Below are 23,925 nucleotides of genomic sequence, written 5' to 3' on the forward strand. Positions count from 1 at the left end.
TACACAGTGATGTCACAGTACAGGGATAATACACACAGTGATGTCACAGTACAGGGATAATACACAGTGATGTCACAGTACAGGGATAATACACACAGTGATGTCACAGTACAGGAATAATACACATGGTGATGTCACAGTACAGGGATAATGCACACAGTGATGTCACAGTACAGGGATAATGCACACAGTGATGTCACAGTACAGAGATAATACACAGTGATGTCACAGTACAGGGATAATACACACAGTGATGTCACAGTACAGGGATAATACACACAGTGATGTCACAGTATGGAGATAATGCACACAGAGATGTCACAGTACAGGAATAATACACATGGTGATGTCACAGTACAGGGATAATGCACACAGTGATGTCACAGTACAGAAATAATACACACAGTGATGTCACAGTACAGGGATAATACACACAGTGATGTCACAGTACAGAGATAACAGACAGTGATGTCACAGTACAGAGATAATACACACAGTGATGTCACAGTACAGAGATAACAGACAGTGATGTCACAGTACAGAGATAATACACACAGTGATGTCACAGTACAGGGATAATACACAGTGATGTCACAGTACAGGGATAATACACACAGTGATGTCACAGTACAGGGATAATACACAGTGATGTCACAGTACAGGGATAATACACACAGTGATGTCACAGTACAGGGATAATACACACAGTGATGTCACAGTACAGGGATATTGAACACAGTGCTGTATATGGAAGTATATGTACATTTAGGCCCCCCTGTAGGATTTCCCGCAGAATTTCCACCCCTGCCCGCATTACAATATGCAGTCCTATGCAGTCGGCCGCGATTTGTCCGCATGAAAATGTACGCGGAAAACAAATCCCAGCGTTTTATTTCTCTGCTGGTCTTGCAGAGGCCCGCACAGAAATCTCACCCCCGGGCCGCCACCTCTGCTCTGCACATGCGACGGCTGCTGGCACATCACAGAGCCGGAGCCGTGGGAGAGGTGAGCGCCGCAGTGATCCCTGCAGGGGTTTGGGTGGGGTCCCGCTGTGAGAATTCTCGTAGGGGGATCCGACCTGGCCGTCTGCAGGCGGCCTCAAGTAAATGGAAGCTGTCGGATCCACAGCCCATCCCCCATTGACATGGCGGACAGGCTGCGGGCACCCATGTCATCGTCTAGTACAAAAAATTGTATTGAGCATGAATGTGGCGAGCGCCCGCGGTCATCAGCAATACAGAAAGAGAAGGCACGTGGGGTCGCCCACTGAGGGCAATGCCAGATTCTACGGCGGGCTCTCAGATGCAGAATCCGACTCGTTAGTGTGCAGCTGGCCTATCAGTCATTATTGGGCACCGTGTGGGGGTAGAATTAGGGCACTGTGTGGCAGTGATTATTGGGCACCGGGTGCTGGTAGGATTAGGGCACCGTGTGGCAGTGATTATTGGGCACCGGGTGTGGTAGGATAAAGGCACCGTGTGGCAGTGATTTTTGGGCACCGGGTGGGGGTAGCATTAGGGCACCGTGTGGTAGTGATTATTGGGCACCGGGTGGGGGTAGGATTAGGGCACTGTGTGGCAGTGATTATTGGGCACCGGGTGTGGTAGGATAAAGGCACCGTGTGGCAGTGATTTTTGGGCACCGGGTGGGGGTAGCATTAGGGCACCGTGTGGTAGTGATTATTGGGCACCGGGTGGGGGTAGGATTAGGGCACCGTGTGGCAGTGATTATTGGGCACCGGGTGTGGTAGGATAAAGGCACCGTGTGGCAGTGATTTTTGGGCACCGGGTGGGGGTAGCATTAGGGCACCGTGTGGTAGTGATTATTGGGCACCGGGTGGGGGTAGGATTAGGGCACTGTGTGGCAGTGATTATTGGACACCGGGTGTGGTAGGATAAAGGCACCGTGTGGCAGTGATTTTTGGGCACCGGGTGGTAGTGATTATTGGGCACCAGGTGGGGGTAGGATTAGGGCACCGTGTGGCAGTAATTATTGGGCATCGGGTGGGGGTATGATAAAGGCACCGTGTGGCAGTGATTATTGGGCACCGGATGTGGTAGGATAAAGGCACCGTGTGGCAGTGATTTTTGGGCACCGGGTGGGGTAGCATTAGGGCACCGTGTGGCAGTGATTTTTGGGCACCGGGTGGGGTAGCATTAGGGCACCGTGTGGCAGTGATTATTGGGCACCGGGTGGGGTAGCATTAGGGCACAGTTGTTAGATCTCAGATATTCCGATGCAATCCGGTAATATCGCTCTCTATATATTGCAATGTGCTGTATACGGCTAATGACAGTCACGTGACCCGCAGAGCCCTCAGCCGTGAGCGGCAGTTCCCAAATATGACCGCAAGGTGGCGGCAGCGCTCGTGTGCTGGATGTGCTCGGAGGAAGCGCAGGAAGAGCGGCCGGGAATGAGCGGCTGGAGCCGGGGAGCAGCATGGAGGCCGGGAGGAGAGCCGGAGAGCTGGGGGTGAGGGAGTCGGAGACGAGGCGGGGGGCAGGGGCTTCCAAAATGTGGGGTAGCAGGTGTAGTAGGTGCAGGGTGTGGGGGTATTAGGGCAGCGGTCAGGAGTGCAGGATGTGGGGGTATTAGGGTAGCAGTCAGGAGCAGCAGGGTGTGGGGGGTATTAGGGCAGCAGTGAGGAGCAGCAGGGTGTGGGGGTATTAGGGCAGCAGTGAGGAGTGCAGGATGTGGGGGTATTAGGGTAGCAGTCAGGAGCAGCAGGGTGTGGGGGTATTAGGGCAGCAGTCAGGAGCAGCATGGTGTGGGGGTATTAGGGCAGCAGTCAGGGGCAGCAGGGTGTGGGGGTATTAGGGCAGCAGTCAGGGGCAGCAGGGTGTGGGGGTATTAGGGCAGCGGTCAGGGGCAGCAGGGTGTGGGGGTATTAGGGCAGCAGTGAGGAGCAGCAGGATGTGGGGGTATTAGGGCAGCAGTGAGGAGCAGCAGGGTGTGGGGGTATTAGGGCAGCAGTGAGGAGCAGCAGGGTGTGGGGGTATTAGGGCAGCAGTGAGGAGCAGCAGGGTGTGGGGGTATTAGGGCAGCAGTGAGGAGCAGCAGGGTGTGGGGGTATTAGGGCAGCAGTGAGGAGCAGCAGGATGTGGGGGTATTAGGGCAGCAGTCAGGGGCAGCAGGGTGTGGGGGTATTAGGGCAGCAGTCAGGGGCAGCAGGGTGTGGGGGTATTAGGGCAGCAGCGAGGAGCAGCAGGATGTGGGGGTGTTAGGGCAGCAGCGAGGAGCAGCAGGATGTGGGGGTATTAGGGCAGCAGCGAGGAGCAGCAGGATGTGGGGGTATTAGGGCAGCAGCGAGGAGCAGCAGGATGTGGGGGTATTAGGGCAGCAGCGAGGAGCAGCAGGATGTGGGGGTATTAGGGCAGCAGCGAGGAGCAGCAGGATGTGGGGGGTATTAGGGCAGCAGTGAGGAGCAGCAGGATGTGGGGGTATTAGGACAGCAGTGAGGAGCAGCAGGATGTGGGGGTATTAGGGCAGCAGCGAGGAGCAGCAGGGTGTGGGGGTATTAGGGCAGCAGCGAGGAGCAGCAGGATGTGGGGGTATTAGGGCAGCAGTGAGGAGCAGCAGGATGTGGGGGTATTAGGGCAGCAGTGAGGAGCAGCAGGGTGTGGGGGTATTAGGGCAGCAGTGAGGAGCAGCAGGGTGTGGGGGTATTAGGGCAGCAGTGAGGAGTGCAGGATGTGGGGGTATTAGGGCAGCAGTGAGGAGCAGCAGGATGTGGGGGTATTAGGACAGCAGTGAGGAGCAGCAGGGTGTGGGGGTATTAGGGCAGCAGCGAGGAGCAGCAGGGTGTGGGGGTATTAGGGCAGCAGCGAGGAGCAGCAGGGTGTGGGGGTATTAGGGCAGCAGTGAGGAGCAGCAGGATGTGGGGGGTATTAGGGCAGCAGTGAGGAGTGCAGGATGTGGGGGTATTAGGGCAGCAGCGAGGAGCAGCAGGATGTGGGGGTATTAGGACAGCAGTGAGGAGCAGCAGGGTGTGGGGGTATTAGGACAGCAGTGAGGAGTGCAGGATGTGGGGGTATTAGGGCAGCAGCGAGGAGCAGCAGGGTGTGGGGGTATTAGGGCAGCAGTCAGGGGCAGCAGGGTGTGGGGGTATTAGGGCAGCAGCGAGGAGCAGCAGGGTGTGGGGGTATTAGGGCAGCAGTGAGGAGCAGCAGGATGTGGGGGGTATTAGGGCAGCAGTGAGGAGTGCAGGATGTGGGGGGTATTAGGGCAGCAGCGAGGAGCAGCAGGATGTGGGGGTATTAGGACAGCAGTGAGGAGCAGCAGGGTGTGGGGGTATTAGGGCAGCAGCGAGGAGCAGCAGGGTGTGGGGGTATTAGGGCAGCAGCGAGGAGCAGCAGGATGTGGGGGTATTAGGGCAGCAGTGAGGAGCAGCAGGGTGTGGGGGTATTAGGGCAGCAGTGAGGAGCAGCAGGGTGTGGGGGTATTAGGGCAGCAGCGAGGAGCAGCAGGGTGTGGGGGGTATTAGGGCAGCAGTGAGGAGCAGCAGGATGTGGGGGGTATTAGGGCAGCAGTGAGGAGTGCAGGATGTGGGGGGTATTAGGGCAGCAGCGAGGAGCAGCAGGATGTGGGGGTATTAGGACAGCAGTGAGGAGCAGCAGGGTGTGGGGGTATTAGGGCAGCAGCGAGGAGCAGCAGGGTGTGGGGGTATTAGGGCAGCAGCGAGGAGCAGCAGGATGTGGGGGTATTAGGGCAGCAGTGAGGAGCAGCAGGATGTGGGGGTATTAGGGCAGCAGTGAGGAGCAGCAGGGTGTGGGGGTATTAGGGCAGCAGTGAGGAGCAGCAGGGTGTGGGGGTATTAGGGCAGCAGCGAGGAGCAGCAGGATGTGGGGGTATTAGGGCAGCAGCGAGGAGCAGCAGGATGTGGGGGTATTAGGGCAGCAGTGAGGAGCAGCAGGGTGTGGGGGTATTAGGGCAGCAGGAGTCATCTGAGGTGCGGAGCGCCCCCTCTGGCAGGCGAGTGCAGAGGTTTGTATCTCTGTCATTACTGGGGTCTCCAACTGCAGCTGCTGCAGATCGTCTTGGCAGATCACATGTGCGCAGGGTCTCCCCGGACATACACTGTGTTAACCTGGCCTTTTTCTATGAGGATTGCTGACCATGTGACCGTATTGTGGCCAATCACTGCACGGATGCTGCGCAGTAGGCGGAGCTTCCTGTTTTGCGCCCCTCCTTATATGTTGCTGCATTTATTGCTGGTCTTTGTGCTTCCATTTCTCTCAGTTTTCAGGATCTCTTCTTGCTGTCAGTGAGTGGAAGCAGCCGACTGAAGCCCCTCCTCCCAGCTGAGGGATTGTTACATTGTATCCTCTGCGGACTGATACATTGTAACAGCTGGCAGCCGGTCAGGGAGGAGCTCTGCGCTGCTTGCCCTGGCGCTGATCCTTCTGCCCCTCTGGCGCCGCGGTGTGTCGGGGTAGTTCCCCCTCGGTGCGCGCACTCCCTGCCCCCGGGGCGTGTGCCGCGGTCCGTCGCGCTGAGTGGCGTCTTGCTGTAGCGGGGGGGATATTTCCGCGCCATTGTTTGTGTGACCGGTTTGTTTGCGTCGCTTTCAGGCCGGCGATCTGGAGACGTCCGTGGAGGAGATGCTGATCCGCCTGGACGAGTTCTGCGCCATGATGGACATGGTGAGTGGAGGCCGAGCGCCCGCCATCGTATGCGGCACTGACCGGGCGGCCATCTTAAAGCTGCTGGCTCTCCCTGACTCAGCTGTACCACTAGGTGGCAGAAGTGAGCGCACCTGGATACCGCAGAGCACTTCTCCTTGCGCTCCAGTTAACCTGTTCATGGCTGTGGTGCCGCTGCTTAACCCTTTCAGGTGAAGCTCCTGTTGGGGGTCACTTCTCCGCAGTGACGACCTCCTTCACCCCTAATTTCGTATTACATCATCGCTGACTGAGCGCTCCGGCGGACGCCATGCCGCCTGTGGTAACCGCCATCGTAGTTGTTCGCAGTGTGGGGGGGGTTTAAGGCGCTGAGATAGAAGTCACTACAGCAGCGGTAAGGGGGCGGGGTTAATAGATCATCATACATTGTATTAAGCTCCGCCCTTATTGTGGGCGCACTCCCTGCACCCCGCTGTTGGAGCCAGACTGACCTCGTGGAGGGGCGCAGCGGGTTCCCAGACTGGGGGTGGGGGGAGAGCTCCCATCATTGCAGCTGCCCCCCTTGTCAGACCCCCATGATGTCCTGTTGGAGGCTCCGCCCATCCACTATTGTTGTTGGAAACCATCAGCATGGAGGTCACTGCAGGACAGAGAACAAACAGACTGTCGCCCGTAGCAACCAATCAGACATCGGCTTCAATGCTGTGAGCTGCACTGGAGAAGGGAAATATGGAGTCCGATCGGTCGCCATGGAGACGGGGCTGTTTAAAGTGGAATCTAGTATTTTACGAGATGACCGCACACGGGATCCATCCGGCCACGAAGGGGTTAATGATGCCCTATTACGCCCAGTGCTGACCGCGGCGCTGACCGCTGTGTCGCCTGGTGGTTCCCCCCTTACTATCCTGGTGTGATCGCTTTTGGCCGCCACTACAGGGACCTGATTGGCGCCGGATTATCAAATGTTCTGGACTATCTGGGATTTCTAAGGCTGGAGAACATTGGCGCATAGTAACCGTCCCGCGGTAACCTCGCGCTCCCGAAGCGCATATACTGGCGTTAAGCGACGCGAGGAATGAAGGAGCCGCTCTGGCGTTCTTGTTTGTGATTCGCGCGTTGACTGCGTCATCCTCCATGATGGATACGGCGGCTGGAGCGGGTCAGGCAGGAGAGGCCTCTTCAGTGGCTGCCATTTTGTGGAGTCTCCCTCCAGTGTTCACTCAGGAAATGGAGGATGCTGTTGGGTGTCGCCTCCTGAGTGTCCACCAGGGGAGCTCTTCCTCCGCCGCTGCTTTCTGCACGGTGAGCAGGATAAGTGGCTTCTGACCTGATTTGAGTTTCTGCTCGTAAAATAAAACCGTAGCGGTCCTCCTGCGCTATAGATCCTGTCTCCATGGCGACCGCTCGCCTCCATCTTGTCCTTGCAGCCATTCGCATCTCTGTGAAAGCAGGATGTGAGGCCCGAGCGCGCCCGTGGCGAGGAGTTGCCTACGCCAGCGTCCGAGTGCAGCCAATCAGAGCATGGCTTCGTGGGGAACTAGAAGTCACAGCAGGCCTATCAGTGCGAACACGGAGTCTTGTATTTGGAAGCTACGGATGTAACGGGGGGGCGCGCTATAAGTTGTTCCGGAAGCTGCGGCGTCCCTTTAATGCGGGTCTCACCGGGGATTTGTCTGATATTCTCATGGGTTTCATTTTCTCCTCGTAGATCAGAAGTGAAACGTCCCTCATCCTGGACGAGCGGATCCCCGAGATCAGACTGCGGGCCGAGGAGATGAGCAAGATCTACCGGCAGGTGGAGAAACTGGAGGTGATGCCGACCTAGGGCAGTGATGTCATCAGCGGGGGCGGGGCTGTGACTACCTCTCAGACATGATATACAGGCTGGTTGTCAGCAGTAATGGATGATGTCATATCAGTGACATCAGCAGGGGGCGGGGCTGTGACTACCTCTCAGACATGATATACAGGCTGGTTGTCAGCAGTAATGGATGATGTCATATCAGTGACATCAGCAGGGGGTGGGGCTGTGACTACCTCTCAGACATGATATACAGCCTGGTTTTCAGCAGTTATGGATGATGTCACTGTAGTATAAGGTGGGGGATCTCAGGTCTGATCACATGTCATTATAGCAGTGACATCAGCAGGGGGCGGGGCTGTGACTACCTCTCAGACATGATATACAGGCTGGTTATCAGCAGTAATGGGCAAGAAAGAGGTCGGCACATAAAAAAGCCTCAATGAAAAGAATTACATTTTCTTAAATAGGCTTGTATTACAGCAGAGGCGAGATCCTGTTACTGGAGAGGTGAGCCAGCGGTGGCCAACAAGCATATGAAGTACTACATACCAACATGTACAGGACAGTAATGGGAACGTGACAAAAGTGCCAACCGTATAACCTGCGCCCCGGCACGCGTTTCGCCAAAGCTTCCTCAAGGGGTACCCTTATCATGCCATTATATCAGTCATGTCATCAGCAAGGGCGGTGCTGTGACTACTTCTCAGACAGGCTATACAGCAGTTGTCAGCAGTAATAGGTTATATATCAGTGATGTCATCAGGGGGCGGGGCTGTGACTACCTCTCAGACAGGCTATACAGCAGTTGTCAGCAGTAATAGGTTATATATCAGTGATGTCATCAGGGGGCGGGGCTGTGACTACCTCTCAGACAGGCTATACAGCAGTTGTCAGCAGTAATAGATGATGTCATATCGGTGATGTCATCAGGGGACGGGGCTGTGACTACCTCTCAGACACAATGTAGCGGCTGGTTTTCAGCAGTCTTCCGCTCCTGACTGCATTATACTTTTCGCAGGCGTTTGTGAAGATGGTGGCTCATCATGTGTCGTACCTGGAGGAGGAGCTGATCCGAGCTGAGAGGGATCACTTGTCACTTCCCCGCGCGGTCAGAAGCCTCCTTGGAGGAGCTTATCTCCCAGAGTTCCTGCAGGTAAGTCTCCTGCCTCCTTATCTGGTGCGCTGCTATTGGACATCCCAACGTTCTCACTCGTGGGTAGGCGGTGCGGGGCCCGTGAGCTCCGAGGTTCTTGGGTTCCTCCTGAAGGCTACACAACCGCAGCGCAGTCATGTGATGTATGAGTGTTACTGTATGCAGCTGTGTCAGCCTCTGTTCTTACCCAGAGGCTCCTCCCCTCCCTCTTTCTGCTCTTCCTGGCAGCCAATAATGATGAGGGATTTATTTTCCACTTTATAAGATTAGGAGGTTAAAAAGTTGACAGAATGGTGGGAAGTGTCTGACGCCGAAGAGAAGACTGCAGGAGCCGAGGGCGGCCCGGGGGACAACCTACAGCCGAACCCTTATGGAGGCGATTAGAAATCACAGTCAGGGGAGCCCCTTCATGAGGCGGCGGTCTGCAGGACCCCCGAGGGGCGGTTGGTGGCCACCCAGCAGGGTTTCTTTTTTACTGGCTAGTAAAAAGTAATCGGCTATCTGGCCGGCAGCAACCTACCAAGGACTTACCTCATCTGGTCTGTAGCACGCAGATGCTGGGGAAAGGGGTCAGAGATCGGCCTCTGATGACAGAGCTGCTGCCCAGTCGGAGGGCGAGAACGGGGGTCACTACGATTACTGGGGAAGTCTCTATTATGGGAGTTATTACCAATGAGGTCACTGTCACCATTACTACTTTGGCCGTTAAGGGGTTAACTGTTAAAGATGGGGCCACTGTGGGGGCCCCTATAACTACTGGGGTCCTTATCGTGGTCACTATTCTGGGGTCGCTATTACTATTGGGGTCACTATTACTTCCAGGACCACAAAGGGGTCACTTTTGCTACTGGGGCCACTACAGGAGGTACTGTTACTACTGGGGCCATTGTGGGGGCTCACTATTAAGGCAGTCACTGTTACTATCGGGGCCATTAAGGGGATCACCATTACTTCTGCTTCACACCCCTGTGCCGCTGCTACATGTGAGGCTGCGGCGCTGGAGATGCAGGCAGGTGTGCATGGTGCTGCTACAATGTGTCAGTCTGGAGTCCAGGCTGCCAAAGGATTGTCTAGACTGGATGCAATGTAACGAACCCTCCGCTGTGAGATCTATTGGGTTCCTGCAGGTTTTCTGGAAGTAAACAGCAAGCAGAGATCTTGAAGATGGTGGACTTGTCGTGCTGCAAGGATATACACAGGACTGCATTGGGGGGCGTTGCCGGCCCTCCTGGTATATACAGTATACGGCAGGTGACTGGTTAACAAGTGTCTGGATATTTCCGTCCGTCTACCAAGTCTGTAGTGTCTTGAGAGCCGTTACAGACGCCCCCCGGGGAAACGGCGACACCAAGTAGTAAAGGTGCAATGCTGCTCCTGTAATAACACCATCAGCACTACCATCATCATCATCATCATCCTCCTCCTCCTGACGTCCAGTAACGCTCCAGGTGATGTAATTAGGACCACATGGCGCCGCTTCATGGTTGCAGTATACGGCTCTGCACTCTGATTGACAGCTCCCCTCCCCCATTTAGAGTCTGTAGTCAGTGACCAGAGTGGGGGGACACAAGTCTGACGGTTCCCCACCCCCGACTGCTCTAGAATCTGTCATCCGGTTCCATTCGCTGCCGGCCAGGATCACAGATGCATATAGAGCGGTGAGCAGTGACATCAGCACAGGGGATCGGTGATGTCACCCGGCGCTCCGGCTTACTAAGTTTTCTCCTTTGTGCCACATTTAGGATTCTGTGTTCTTATTTAATCTCCGCTGGTATTTTGCCATGCTGGATGAGATGGCAGACATGAGACGCCCCCAGTGTTGTGTCTGCGGTGCCATCTGTGCCCTCCCACCGCTGCGGGCCTCTTGTCTCCGGGGCTCATTCACATCTTCATTCATTGTCTATTTCTTTTTTCTAGAAATTTTTTTTAATACAATTTTTTATTTTCCAAATCTTCTGCGATTCAAATAACATCAGAGATGGTGCCGGGGGTCCGCCGCGCCCACCCAGTGCTGAGGATGACGATGGGCCGCACTAATAACATCAGAGATGGTGCCGGGGGTCCGCCGCGCCCACCCAGTGCTGAGGATGACGATGGGCCGCACTAATAACATCAGAGATGGTGCCGGGGGTCCGCCGGGCCCACCCAGTGCTGAGGATGACGATGGGTGGGACAAATAACAGAAGAGATGGTGCCGGGGGTCCGCCGCGCCCACCCAGTGCTGAGGATGACGATGGGCCGCACTAATAACAGCAGAGATGGTGCCGGGGGTCCGCCGCGCCCACCCAGTGCTGAGGATGACTATGGGTGGGACAAATAACAGAAGAGATGGTGTCGGGGGTCCGCCGCGCCCACCCAGGGCTGAGGATGACTATGGGTGGGACAAATAACAGAAGAGATGGTGCCGGGGGTCCGCGGGCCCACCCAGTGCTGAGGATGACGATGGGCCGCACTAATAACAGCAGAGATGGTGCCGGGGGTCCGCGGGCCCACCCAGTGCTGAGGATGACGATGGGCCGCACTAATAACAGCAGAGATGGTGCCGGGGGTCCGCCGGGCCCACCCAATGCTGAGGATGACGATGGGCCGCACTAATAACAGCAGAGATGGTGCCGGGGGTCCGCGGGCCCACCCAGTGCTGAAGATGACGATGGGCGGGACAAATAACATCAGAGATGGTGACGGGGGTCCGTGGGCCCACCAAGTGCTGAGGATGACGATGGGCGGGACAAATAACATCAGAGATGGTGCCGGGGGTCCACGGGCCCACCCAGTGCTGAGGATAACGATGGGCCGCACTAATAACATCAGAGATGGTGCCGGGGGTCCGCGGGCCAACCCAGTGCTGAGGATGACGATGGGCGGGACAAATAACAGCAGAGATGGTGCCGGGGGTCCGCGGGCCCACCCAGTGCTGAGGATGACGATGGGCCGCACCAATAACAGCAGAGATGGTGCCGGGGGTCCGCGGGCCCACCCAGTGCTGAGGATGACAGGCGGGACAACTAACAGCAGAGATGGTGTCGGGGGTCCGCCGGGCCCACCCAGTGCTGAGGATGACAGGCAGGACAAATAACATCAGAGATGGTGCCGGGGGTCCGCGGGCCCACCCAGTGCTGAGGATGACAGGCTGGACAAATAACAGCAGAGATGGTGCCGGGGGTCCGCGGGCCCACCCAGTGCTGAAGATGACGATGGGCGGGACAAATAACATCAGAGATGGTGCCGGGGGTCCGCGGGCCCACCCAGTGCTGAGGATGACAGGCGGGACAAATAACATCAGAGATGGTGCCGGGGGTCCGCGGGGCGCACCCAGTGCTGAGGATGACGATGGGCAGGACAAATAACAGCAGAGATGGTGCCGGGGGTCCGCGGGCCCACCCAGTGATGAGGATGACGATGGGCGGGACAAATAACATCAGAGATGGTGCCGGGCCCACCCAGTGCTGAGGATGACAGGCGGGACAGTGTTAGTTACATTACATAGGAGTCACTTACTTTCCTCTTGCACTGTGGATGATGGGCGGTACAGCTGTGTGTTATTACTTAGATTACATAGGGGGTCACTTACTTTCCTCCTGTACTGTGGATGATGGGTGGTACAGCTGTGTTATTAGTTACATTACATAGGGGGTCACTTACTTTCCTCCTATACTGTGGATGATGGGCGGTACAGCTGTGTGTTATTAGTTACATTACATAGGGGGTCACTTACTTTCCTCCTATACTGTGGATGATGGGCGGTACAGCTGTGTGTTATTAGTTACATTACATAGGGGGTCACTTACTTTCCTCCTGTACTGTGGATGATGGGCGGTACAGCTGTATGTTATTAGTTACATTACATAGGGGGTCACTTACTTTCCTCCTGCACTGTGGATGATGGGCGGTACAGCTGTGTGTTATTAGTTACATTACATAGGGGGTCACTTACTTTCCTCCTGTACTGTGAATGATGGGCGGTACAGCTGTGTGTTATTAGTTACATTACATAGGGGGTCACTTACTTTCCTCCTGCACTGTGGATGATGGGCGGTACAGCTGTGTGTTATTAGTTACATTACATAGGGGGTCACTTACTTTCCTCCTGTACTTTGGATGATGGGTGGTACAGCTGTGTGTTATTAGTTACATTACATAGGGGGTCACTTACTTTCCTCCTGCACTGTGGATGATGGGTGGTACAGCTGTGTGTTATTAGTTACATTACATAGGGGGTCACTTACTTTCCTCCTGTACTGTGGATGATGGGCGGTACAGCTGTGTGTTATTAGTTACATTACATAGGGGGTCACTTACTTTCCTCCTGCACTGTGGATGATGGGCGGTACAGCTGTGTGTTATTAGTTACATTACATAGGGGGTCACTTACTTTCCTCCTGTACTGTGGATGATGGGTGGTACAGCTGTGTGTTATTAGTTATATTACATAGGGGGTCACTTACTTTCCTCCTGTACTGTGGATGATGGGCGGTACAGCTGTGTGTTATTAGTTATATTACATAGGGGGTCACTTACTTTCCTCCTGTACTGTGGATGATGGGTGGTACAGCTGTGTGTTATTAGTTACATTACATAGGGGGTCACTTACTTTCCTCCTGTACTGTGGATGATGGGCGGTACAGCTGTGTGTTATTAGTTACATTACGTAGGGGGGTCACTTACTTTCCTTCTGTACTGTGGATGATGGGAGGTACAGCTGTATGTTATTAGTTACATTACATAGGGGGTCACTTACTTTCCTCCTGTACAGTGGATGATGGGCGGTACAGCTGTGTGTTATTAGTTACATTACATAGGGGGTCACTTACTTTCCTCCTGTACTGTGGATGATGGGCGGTACAGCTGTGTGTTATTAGTTACATTACATTGGGGGTCACTTACTTTCCTCCTGTACTGTGGATGATGGGCGGTACAGCTGTGTGTTATTAGTTACATTACATAGGGGGGTCACTTACTTTCCTCCTGTACTGTGGATGATGGGCGGTACAGCTGTGTGTTATTAGTTACATTACATAGGGGGGTCACTTACTTTCCTCCTGTACTGTGGATGATGGGCGGTACAGCTGTGTTATTAGTTACATTACATAGGGGGTCACTTACTTTCCTCCTGTACTGTGGATGATGGGCGGTACAGCTGTGTGTTATTAGTTACATTACATAGGGGGTCACTTACTTTCCTCCTGCACTGTGGATGATGGGTGGTACAGCTGTGTTATTAGTTACATTACATAGGGGGTCACTTACTTTCCCCCTGTACTGTAGATGATGGGTAGTACAGCTGTGTGTTATTAGTTACATTACATAGGGGGTCACTTACTTTCCTCCTGTACTGTGGATGATGGGCGGTACAGCTGTGTGTTATTAGTTACATTACATAGGGGGTCACTTACTTTCCTCCTGTACTGTGGATGATGGGCGGTACAGCTGTGTGTTATTAGTTACATTACATAGGGGGTCACTTACTTTCTTCCTGTACTGTGGATGATGGGCGGTACAGCTGTGTTATTAGTTACATTACATAGGGGGTCACTTACTTTCCTCCTGCACTGTGGATGATGGGCGGTACAGCTGTGTGTTATTAGTTACATTACATAGGGGGTCACTTACTTTCCTCCTGCACTGTGGATGATGGACGGTACAGCTGTGTGTTATTAGTTACATTACATAGGGGGTCACTTACTTTCCTCCTGTACTGTGGATGATGGGCGGTACAGCTGTGTGTTATTAGTTACATTACATAGGGGGTCACTTACTTTCCTCCTGTACTGTGGATGATGGGCGATACAGCTGTGTGTTATTAGTTATATTACATAGGGGGTCACTTACTTTCCTCCTGTACTGTGGATGATGGGCGGTACAGCTGTGTGTTATTAGTTACATTACATAGGGGGTCACTTACTTTCCTCCTGTACTGTGGATGATGGGTGGTACAGCTGTGTGTTATTAGTTACATTACATAGGGGGTCACTTACTTTCCTCCTGTACTGTGGATGATGGGCGGTACAGCTGTGTGTTATTAGTTACATTACATAGGGGGTCACTTACTTTCCTCCTGTACTGTAGATGATGGGCGGTACAGCTGTGTATTATTAGTTACATTACATAGGGGGTCACTTACTTTCCTCCTGTACTGTGGATGATGGGTGGTACAGCTGTGTGTTATTAGTTACATTACATAGAGGGTCACTTACTTTCCTCCTGTACTGTGGATGATGGGCGGTACAGCTGTATGTTATTACTTACATTACATAGGGGGTCACTTACTTTCCCCCTGTACTGTGGATGATGGGCGGTACAGCTGTGTGTTATTACTTACATTACATAGGGGGTCACTTACTTTCCTCCTGTACTGTGGATGATGGGTGGTACAGCTGTGTGTTATTAGTTACATTACATAGGGGGTCACTTACTTTCCTCCTGTACTGTGGATGATGGGCGGTACAGCTGTGTGTTATTAGTTACATTACATAGGGGGTCACTTACTTTCCTCCTGTACTGTGGATGATGGGCGGTACAGCTGTGTGTTATTAGTTACATTACATAGGGGGGTCACTTACTTTCCTTCTGTACTGTGGATGATGGGAGGTACAGCTGTGTGTTATTAGTTACATTACATAGGGGGTCACTTACTTTCCTCCTGTACAGTGGATGATGGGCGGTACAGCTGTGTGTTATTAGTTACATTACATAGGGGGGTCACTTACTTTCCTCCTGTACTGTGGATGATGGGCGGTACAGCTGTGTTATTAGTTACATTACATAGGGGGTCACTTACTTTCCTCCTGTACTGTGGATGATGGGCTGTACAGCTGTGTTATTAGTTACATTACATAGGGGGTCACTTACTTTCCTCCTGCACTGTGGATGATGGGCAGTACAGCTGTGTGTTATTAGTTACATTACATAGGGGGTCACTTACTTTCCTCCTGTACTGTGGATGATGGGCGGTACAGCTGTGTGTTATTAGTTACATTACATAGGGGGTCACTTACTTTCCTCCTGTACTGTGGATGATGGGCGGTACAGCTGTGTGTTATTAGTTACATTACATAGGGGGTCACTTACTTTCCTCCTGTACTGTGGATGATGGGCGGTACAGCTGTGTGTTATTAGTTACATTACATAGGGGGTCACTTACTTTCCTCCTGTACTGTGGATGATGGGTGGTTCAGCTGTGTTATTAGTTACATAACATAGGGGGTCACTTACTTTCCCCCTGTACTGTGGATGATGGGCGGTACAGCTGTGTTATTAGTTACATTACATAGGGGGTCACTTACTTTCCCCCTGTACTGTGGATGATGGGCGGTACAGCTGTTATTAGTTACATTACATAGGGGGTCACTTACTTTCCCCCCTGTACTGTGGATGATGGGCAGTACAGCTGTGTGTTATTAGTTACATTACATAGGGGGTCACTTACTTTCCTCCTGCACTGTGGATGATGGGCGGTACAGCTGTGTATTATTAGTTACATTACATAGGGGGTCACTTACTTTCCTCCTGTACTGTGGATGATGGGTGGTACAGCTGTGTGTTATTAGTTACATTACATATGGGGTCACTTACTTTCCTCCTACACTATGGATGATGGGTGGTACAGCTGTGTGTTATTAGTTACATTACATAGGGGGTCACTGACTTTCCTCCTGTACTGTAGATGATGGGCGGTACAGCTGTGTGTTATTAGTTACATTACATAGGGGGTCACTTACTTTCCTTCTGTACTGTGGATGATGGGCGGAACAGCTGTGTATTATTAGTTACATTACATGGGGGGTCACTTACTTTCCTCCTGTACTGTAGATCATGGGCGGTACAGCTGTGTGTTATTAGTTACATTACATAGGGGGTCACTTACTTTCCTCCTGTACTGTGGATGATGGGCAGTACAGCTGTGTTATTAGTTACATTACATAGGGGGTCACTTACTTTCCTCCTGTACTGTGGATGATGGGAGGTACAGCTGTGTTATTAGTTACATTACATAGGGGGTCACTTACTTTCCTCCTGTGCTGTGGATGATGGGCGGTACAGCTGTGTTATTAGTTACATTACATAGGGGGTCACTTACTTTCCTCCTGCACTGTGGATGATGGGCGGTACAGCTGTGTGTTATTAGTTACATTACATAGGGGGTCACTTACTTTCCTTCTGTACTGTGGATGATGGGCGGTACAGCTGTGTGTTATTAGTTACATTACATAGGGGGTCACTTACTTTCCTCCTGTACTGTGGATGATGGGCGGTACAGCTGTGTTATTAGTTACATTACATAGGGGGTCACTTACTTTCCCCCTGTACTGTAGATGATGGGCGGTACAGCTGTGTGTTATTAGTTACATTACATAGGGGGGTCACTTACTTTCCTCCTGTACTGTGGATGATGGGCGGTACAGCTGTGTGTTATTAGTTACATTACATAGGGGGTCACTTACTTTCCTCCTGTACTGTGGATGATGGGCGGTACAGCTGTGTGTTATTAGTTACATTACATAGGGGGTCACTTACTTTCCTCCTGCACTGTGGATGATGGGTGGTACAGCTGTGTGTTATTAGTTACATTACATAGGGGGTCACTTACTTTCCTCCTGCACTGTGGATGATGGGCGGTACAGCTGTGTGTTATTACTTACATTACATAGGGGGTCACTTACTTTCCTCCTGTACTGTGGATGATGGGTGGTACAGCTGTGTTATTAGTTACATTACATAGGGGGTCACTTACTTTCCTCCTGTACTGTGGATGATGGGTGGTACAGCTGTGTGTTATTAGTTACATTACATAGGGGGTCACTTAATTCCCCCTGTACTGTGGATGATGGACGGTACAGCTGTGTGTTATTAGTTACATTACATAGGGGGTCACTTACTTTCCTCCTGCACTGTGGATGATGGGCGGTACAGCTGTGTGTTATTACTTACATTACATAGGGGGTCACTTACTTTCCTCCTGTACTGTGGATGATGGGCGGTACAGCAGTGTGTTATTAGTTACATTACATAGGGGGTCACTTACTTTCCCCCTGTACTGTGGATGATGGGCGGTACAGCAGTGTGTTATTAGTTACATTACATAGGGGGTCACTTAATTCCCCCTGTACTGTGGATGATGGACGGTACAGCTGTGTGTTATTAGTTACATTACATAGGGGGTCACTTACTTTCCTCCTGCACTGTGGATGATGGGCGGTACAGCTGTGTGTTATTACTTACATTACATAGGGGGTCACTTACTTTCCTCCTGTACTGTGGATGATGGGTGGTACAGCTGTGTTATTAGTTACATTACATAGGGGGTCACTTACTTTCCTCCTGTACTGTGGATGATGGGTGGTACAGCTGTGTTATTAGTTACATTACATAGGGGGTCACTTAATTCCCCCTGTACTGTGGATGATGGGCGGTACAGCTGTGTGTTATTGGTTACATTACATAGGGGGTCACTTACTTTCCTCCTGTACTGTGGATGATGGGCGGTACAGCTGTGTGTTATTGGTTACATTACATAGGGGGTCACTTACTTTCCCCCTGTACTGTGGATGATGGGCGGTACAGCTGTGTGTTATTAGTTATATTACATAGGGGGTCACTTACTTTCCTCCTGCACTGTGGATGATGGGCAGTACAGCTGTGTGTTATTAGTTACATTACATAGGGGGTCACTTACTTTCCCCCTGTACTGTGGATGATGGGCGGTACAGCTGTGTGTTATTAGTTACATTACATAGGGGGTCACTTACTTTCCCCCTGTACTGTGGATGATGGGTGGTACAGCTGTGTTATTAGTTACATTACATAGGGGGTCACTTACTTTCCTCCTGTACTGTGGATGATGGGTGGTACAGCTGTGTTATTAGTTACATTACATAGGGGGTCACTTACTTTACCCCTGTACTGTGGATGATGGGCGGTACAGCTGTGTGTTATTGGTTACATTACATAGGGGGTCACTTACTTTCCTCCTGTACTGTGGATGATGGGTGGTACAGCTGTGTGTTATTAGTTACATTACATAGGGGGTCACTTAATTCCCCCTGTACTGTGGATGATGGGTGATACAGCTGTGTGTTATTGGTTACATTACATAGGGGGTCACTTACTTTCCTCCTGTACTGTGGATGATGGGTGGTACAGCTGTGTTATTAGTTAAATTACATAGGGGGTCACTTACTTTCCTCCTGCACTGTGGATGATGGGCGGTACAGCTGTGTTATTAGTTACATTACATGGGGGTCACTTACTTTCCTCCTGTACTGTGGATGATGGGCGGTACAGCTGTGTGCTATTAGTTACATTACATAGGGGGTCACTTACTTTCCTCCTGTACTGTGGATGATGGGCGGTACAGCTGTGTTTTATTAGTTACATTACATAGGGGGTCACTTACTTTCCTCCTGTACTGTGGATGATGGGCGGTACAGCTGTGTGTTATTAGTTACATTACATAGGGGGTCACTTACTTTCCTCCTGTACTGTGGATGATGGGCGGTACAGCTGTGTGTTATTAGTTACATTACATAGGGGGTCACTTACTTTCCTCCTGTACTGTGGATGATGGGTGGTACAGCTGTGTGTTATTAGTTACGTTACATAGGGGGTCACTTACGTTCCTCCTGCACTGTGGATGATGGGCGGTACAGCTGTGTATTAGTTACATTACATGGGGGGTCACTTACTTTCCTCCTGTACTGTGGATGATGGGTGGTACAGCTGTGTATTAGTTACATTACATGGGGGGTCACTTACTTTCCTCCTGTACTGTGGATGATGGGCGGTACAGCTGTGTGTTAGTAGTTATATTACATAGGGGGTCACTTACTTTTCCCCTGTACTGTGGATGATGGGTGGTACAGCTGTGTATTAGTTACATTACATGGGGGGTCACTTACTTTCCTCCTGTACTGTGGATGATGGGCGGTACAGCTGTGTGTTAGTAGTTATATTACATAGGGGGTCACTTACTTTTCCCCTGTACTGTGGATGATGGGCGGTACAGCTGTGTGTTATTGGTTACATTACATAGGGGGTCACTTACTTTCCTCCTGTACTGTGGATGATGGGCGGTACAGCTGTGTTATTAGTTACATTACATAGGGGGTCACTTACTTTCCTCCTGTACTGTGGATGATGGGTGGTACAGCTATGTGTTATTAGTTACATTACATAGGGGGTCACTTACTTTCCTCCTGTACTGTGGATGATGGGCGGTACAGCTGTGTGTTAGTAGTTACATTACATAGGGGGTCACTTACTTTCCCCCTGTACTGTGGATGATGGGCGGTACAGCTGTGTGTTATTGGTTACATTACATAGGGGGTCACTTACTTTCCTCCTGTACTGTGGATGATGGGTGGTACAGCTGTGTGTTATTAGTTACATTACATAGGGGGTCACTTACTTTCCTCCTGTACTGTGGATGATGGGTGGTACAGCTATGTGTTATTAGTTACATTACATAGGGGGTCACTTACTTTCCTCCTGTACTGTGGATGATGGGCGGTACAGCTGTGTGTTATTAGTTACATTACATAGGGGGTCACTTACTTTCCTCCTGCACTGTGGATGATGGGTGGTACAGCTGTGTGTTATTAGTTACATTACATAGGGGGTCACTTACTTTCCTCCTGTACTGTGGATGATGGGCGGTACAGCTGTGTGTTAGTAGTTACATTACATAGGGGGTCACTTACTTTCCCCCTGTACTGTGGATGATGGGCGGTACAGCTGTATGTTATTAGTTACATTACATAGGGGGTCACTTACTTTCCTCCTGTACTGTGGATGATGGGCGGTACAGCTGTGTGTTATTAGTTACATTACATAGGGGGTCACTTACTTTCCTCCTGCACTGTGGATGATGGGTGGTACAGCTGTATGTTATTAGTTACATTACATAGGGGGTCACTTACTTTCCTCCTGTACTGTGGATGATGGGTGGTACAGCTGTGTGTTATTAGTTACATTACATAGGGGGTCACTTACTTTCCTCCTGTACTGTGGATGATGGGTGGTACAGCTGTGTGTTATTAGTTACATTACATAGGGGGTCACTTACTTTCCTCCTGTACTGTGGATGATGGGAGGTACAGCTGTGTGTTATTAGTTACATTACATAGGGGGTAACTTACTTTCCTCCTGTACTGTGGATGATGGGCGGTAGAGCTGTGTGTTATTAGTTACATTACATAGGGGGTCACTTACTTTCCTCCTGTACTGTGGATGATGGGCGGTACAGCTGTGTGTTATTAGTTACATTACATAGGGGGTCACTTACTTTCCTCCTGTACTGTGAATGATGGGTGGTACAGCTGTGTGTTATTAGTTACATTACATAGGGGGGTCACTTACTTTCCTCCTGTACTGTGGATGATGGGCGGTACAGCTGTGTGTTATTAGTTACATTACATAGGGGGTCACTTACTTTCCTCCTGTACTGTGGATGATGGGCGGTACAGCTGTGTGTTATTAGTTACATTACATAGGGGGTCACTTACTTTCCTCCTGTACTGTGGATGATGGGCGGTACAGCTGTGTGTTATTAGTTACATTACATAGGGGGTCACTTACTTTCCTCCTGTACTGTGAATGATGGGTGGTACAGCTGTGTGTTATTAGTTACATTACATAGGGGGGTCACTTACTTTCCTCCTGTACTGTAGATGATGGGCGGTACAGCTGTGTGTTATTAGTTACATTACATAGGGGGTCACTTACTTTCCCCCTGTACTGTGGATGATGGGAGGTACAGCTGTGTGTTATTAGTTACATTACATAGGGGGTCACTTACTTTCCTCCTGCACTGTGGATGATGGGCGGTACAGCTGTGTGTTATTAGTTACATTACATAGGGGGTCACTTACTTTCCTCCTGTATTGTGAATGATGGGTGGTACAGCTGTGTGTTATTAGTTACATTACATAGGGGGTCACTTACTTTCCTCCTGTATTGTGAATGATGGGTGGTACAGCTGTGTGTTATTAGTTATATTACATAGGGGGTCACTTACTTTCCTCCTGTACTGTGGATGATGGGTGGTACAGCTGTGTGTTATTAGTTACATTACATAGGGGGTCACTTACTTTCCTCCTGTACTGTGGATGATGGGCGGTACAGCTGTGTGTTATTAGTTACATTACGTAGGGGGGTCACTTACTTTCCTTCTGTACTGTGGATGATGGGAGGTACAGCTGTATGTTATTAGTTACATTACATAGGGGGTCACTTACTTTCCTCCTGTACAGTGGATGATGGGCGGTACAGCTGTGTGTTATTAGTTACATTACATAGGGGGTCACTTACTTTCCTCCTGTACTGTGGATGATGGGCGGTACAGCTGTGTGTTATTAGTTACATTACATTGGGGGTCACTTACTTTCCTCCTGTACTGTGGATGATGGGCGGTACAGCTGTGTGTTATTAGTTACATTACATAGGGGGGTCACTTACTTTCCTCCTGTACTGTGGATGATGGGCGGTACAGCTGTGTGTTATTAGTTACATTACATAGGGGGGTCACTTACTTTCCTCCTGTACTGTGGATGATGGGCGGTACAGCTGTGTTATTAGTTACATTACATAGGGGGTCACTTACTTTCCTCCTGTACTGTGGATGATGGGCGGTACAGCTGTGTGTTATTAGTTACATTACATAGGGGGTCACTTACTTTCCTCCTGCACTGTGGATGATGGGTGGTACAGCTGTGTTATTAGTTACATTACATAGGGGGTCACTTACTTTCCCCCTGTACTGTAGATGATGGGTAGTACAGCTGTGTGTTATTAGTTACATTACATAGGGGGTCACTTACTTTCCTCCTGTACTGTGGATGATGGGCGGTACAGCTGTGTGTTATTAGTTACATTACATAGGGGGTCACTTACTTTCCTCCTGTACTGTGGATGATGGGCGGTACAGCTGTGTGTTATTAGTTACATTACATAGGGGGTCACTTACTTTCTTCCTGTACTGTGGATGATGGGCGGTACAGCTGTGTTATTAGTTACATTACATAGGGGGTCACTTACTTTCCTCCTGCACTGTGGATGATGGGCGGTACAGCTGTGTGTTATTAGTTACATTACATAGGGGGTCACTTACTTTCCTCCTGCACTGTGGATGATGGACGGTACAGCTGTGTGTTATTAGTTACATTACATAGGGGGTCACTTACTTTCCTCCTGTACTGTGGATGATGGGCGGTACAGCTGTGTGTTATTAGTTACATTACATAGGGGGTCACTTACTTTCCTCCTGTACTGTGGATGATGGGCGATACAGCTGTGTGTTATTAGTTATATTACATAGGGGGTCACTTACTTTCCTCCTGTACTGTGGATGATGGGCGGTACAGCTGTGTGTTATTAGTTACATTACATAGGGGGTCACTTACTTTCCTCCTGTACTGTGGATGATGGGTGGTACAGCTGTGTGTTATTAGTTACATTACATAGGGGGTCACTTACTTTCCTCCTGTACTGTGGATGATGGGCGGTACAGCTGTGTGTTATTAGTTACATTACATAGGGGGTCACTTACTTTCCTCCTGTACTGTAGATGATGGGCGGTACAGCTGTGTATTATTAGTTACATTACATAGGGGGTCACTTACTTTCCTCCTGTACTGTGGATGATGGGTGGTACAGCTGTGTGTTATTAGTTACATTACATAGAGGGTCACTTACTTTCCTCCTGTACTGTGGATGATGGGCGGTACAGCTGTATGTTATTACTTACATTACATAGGGGGTCACTTACTTTCCCCCTGTACTGTGGATGATGGGCGGTACAGCTGTGTGTTATTACTTACATTACATAGGGGGTCACTTACTTTCCTCCTGTACTGTGGATGATGGGTGGTACAGCTGTGTGTTATTAGTTACATTACATAGGGGGTCACTTACTTTCCTCCTGTACTGTGGATGATGGGCGGTACAGCTGTGTGTTATTAGTTACATTACATAGGGGGTCACTTACTTTCCTCCTGTACTGTGGATGATGGGCGGTACAGCTGTGTGTTATTAGTTACATTACATAGGGGGGTCACTTACTTTCCTTCTGTACTGTGGATGATGGGAGGTACAGCTGTGTGTTATTAGTTACATTACATAGGGGGTCACTTACTTTCCTCCTGTACAGTGGATGATGGGCGGTACAGCTGTGTGTTATTAGTTACATTACATAGGGGGGTCACTTACTTTCCTCCTGTACTGTGGATGATGGGCGGTACAGCTGTGTTATTAGTTACATTACATAGGGGGTCACTTACTTTCCTCCTGTACTGTGGATGATGGGCTGTACAGCTGTGTTATTAGTTACATTACATAGGGGGTCACTTACTTTC

General features: G+C 50.7%; 1 protein-coding gene across 3 annotated transcripts in view; it reads left to right on the top strand.

Annotated features, from left to right (window-relative positions):
* The first annotated feature begins 2,361 nt into the window (after positions 1-2,361).
* The window catches only part of BCAS4 (breast carcinoma amplified sequence 4), a 63,752-nt gene continuing 42,188 nt past the window's right edge, over positions 2,362-23,925 (top strand). The window contains exons 1-4 of one of the 3 annotated variants that reach the window (XM_066586805.1): positions 2,362-2,472; positions 5,571-5,642; positions 7,330-7,431; positions 8,444-8,578. In XM_066586805.1, the coding sequence (XP_066442902.1) occupies positions 2,440-2,472; positions 5,571-5,642; positions 7,330-7,431; positions 8,444-8,578 (342 nt within the window). In that variant the 5' untranslated portion in view covers positions 2,362-2,439. Of the gene's footprint in view, positions 2,473-4,903; positions 4,984-5,570; positions 5,643-7,329; positions 7,432-8,443; positions 8,579-23,925 lie in introns of those variants that run through there. The other 2 variants (XM_066586806.1, XM_066586807.1) reach the window with 2 other exon arrangements.

This window comes from Eleutherodactylus coqui, chromosome 13 (genome assembly GCF_035609145.1).
Source record: "Eleutherodactylus coqui strain aEleCoq1 chromosome 13, aEleCoq1.hap1, whole genome shotgun sequence".
Taxonomy (NCBI): Eukaryota; Metazoa; Chordata; class Amphibia; order Anura; family Eleutherodactylidae; genus Eleutherodactylus; species Eleutherodactylus coqui.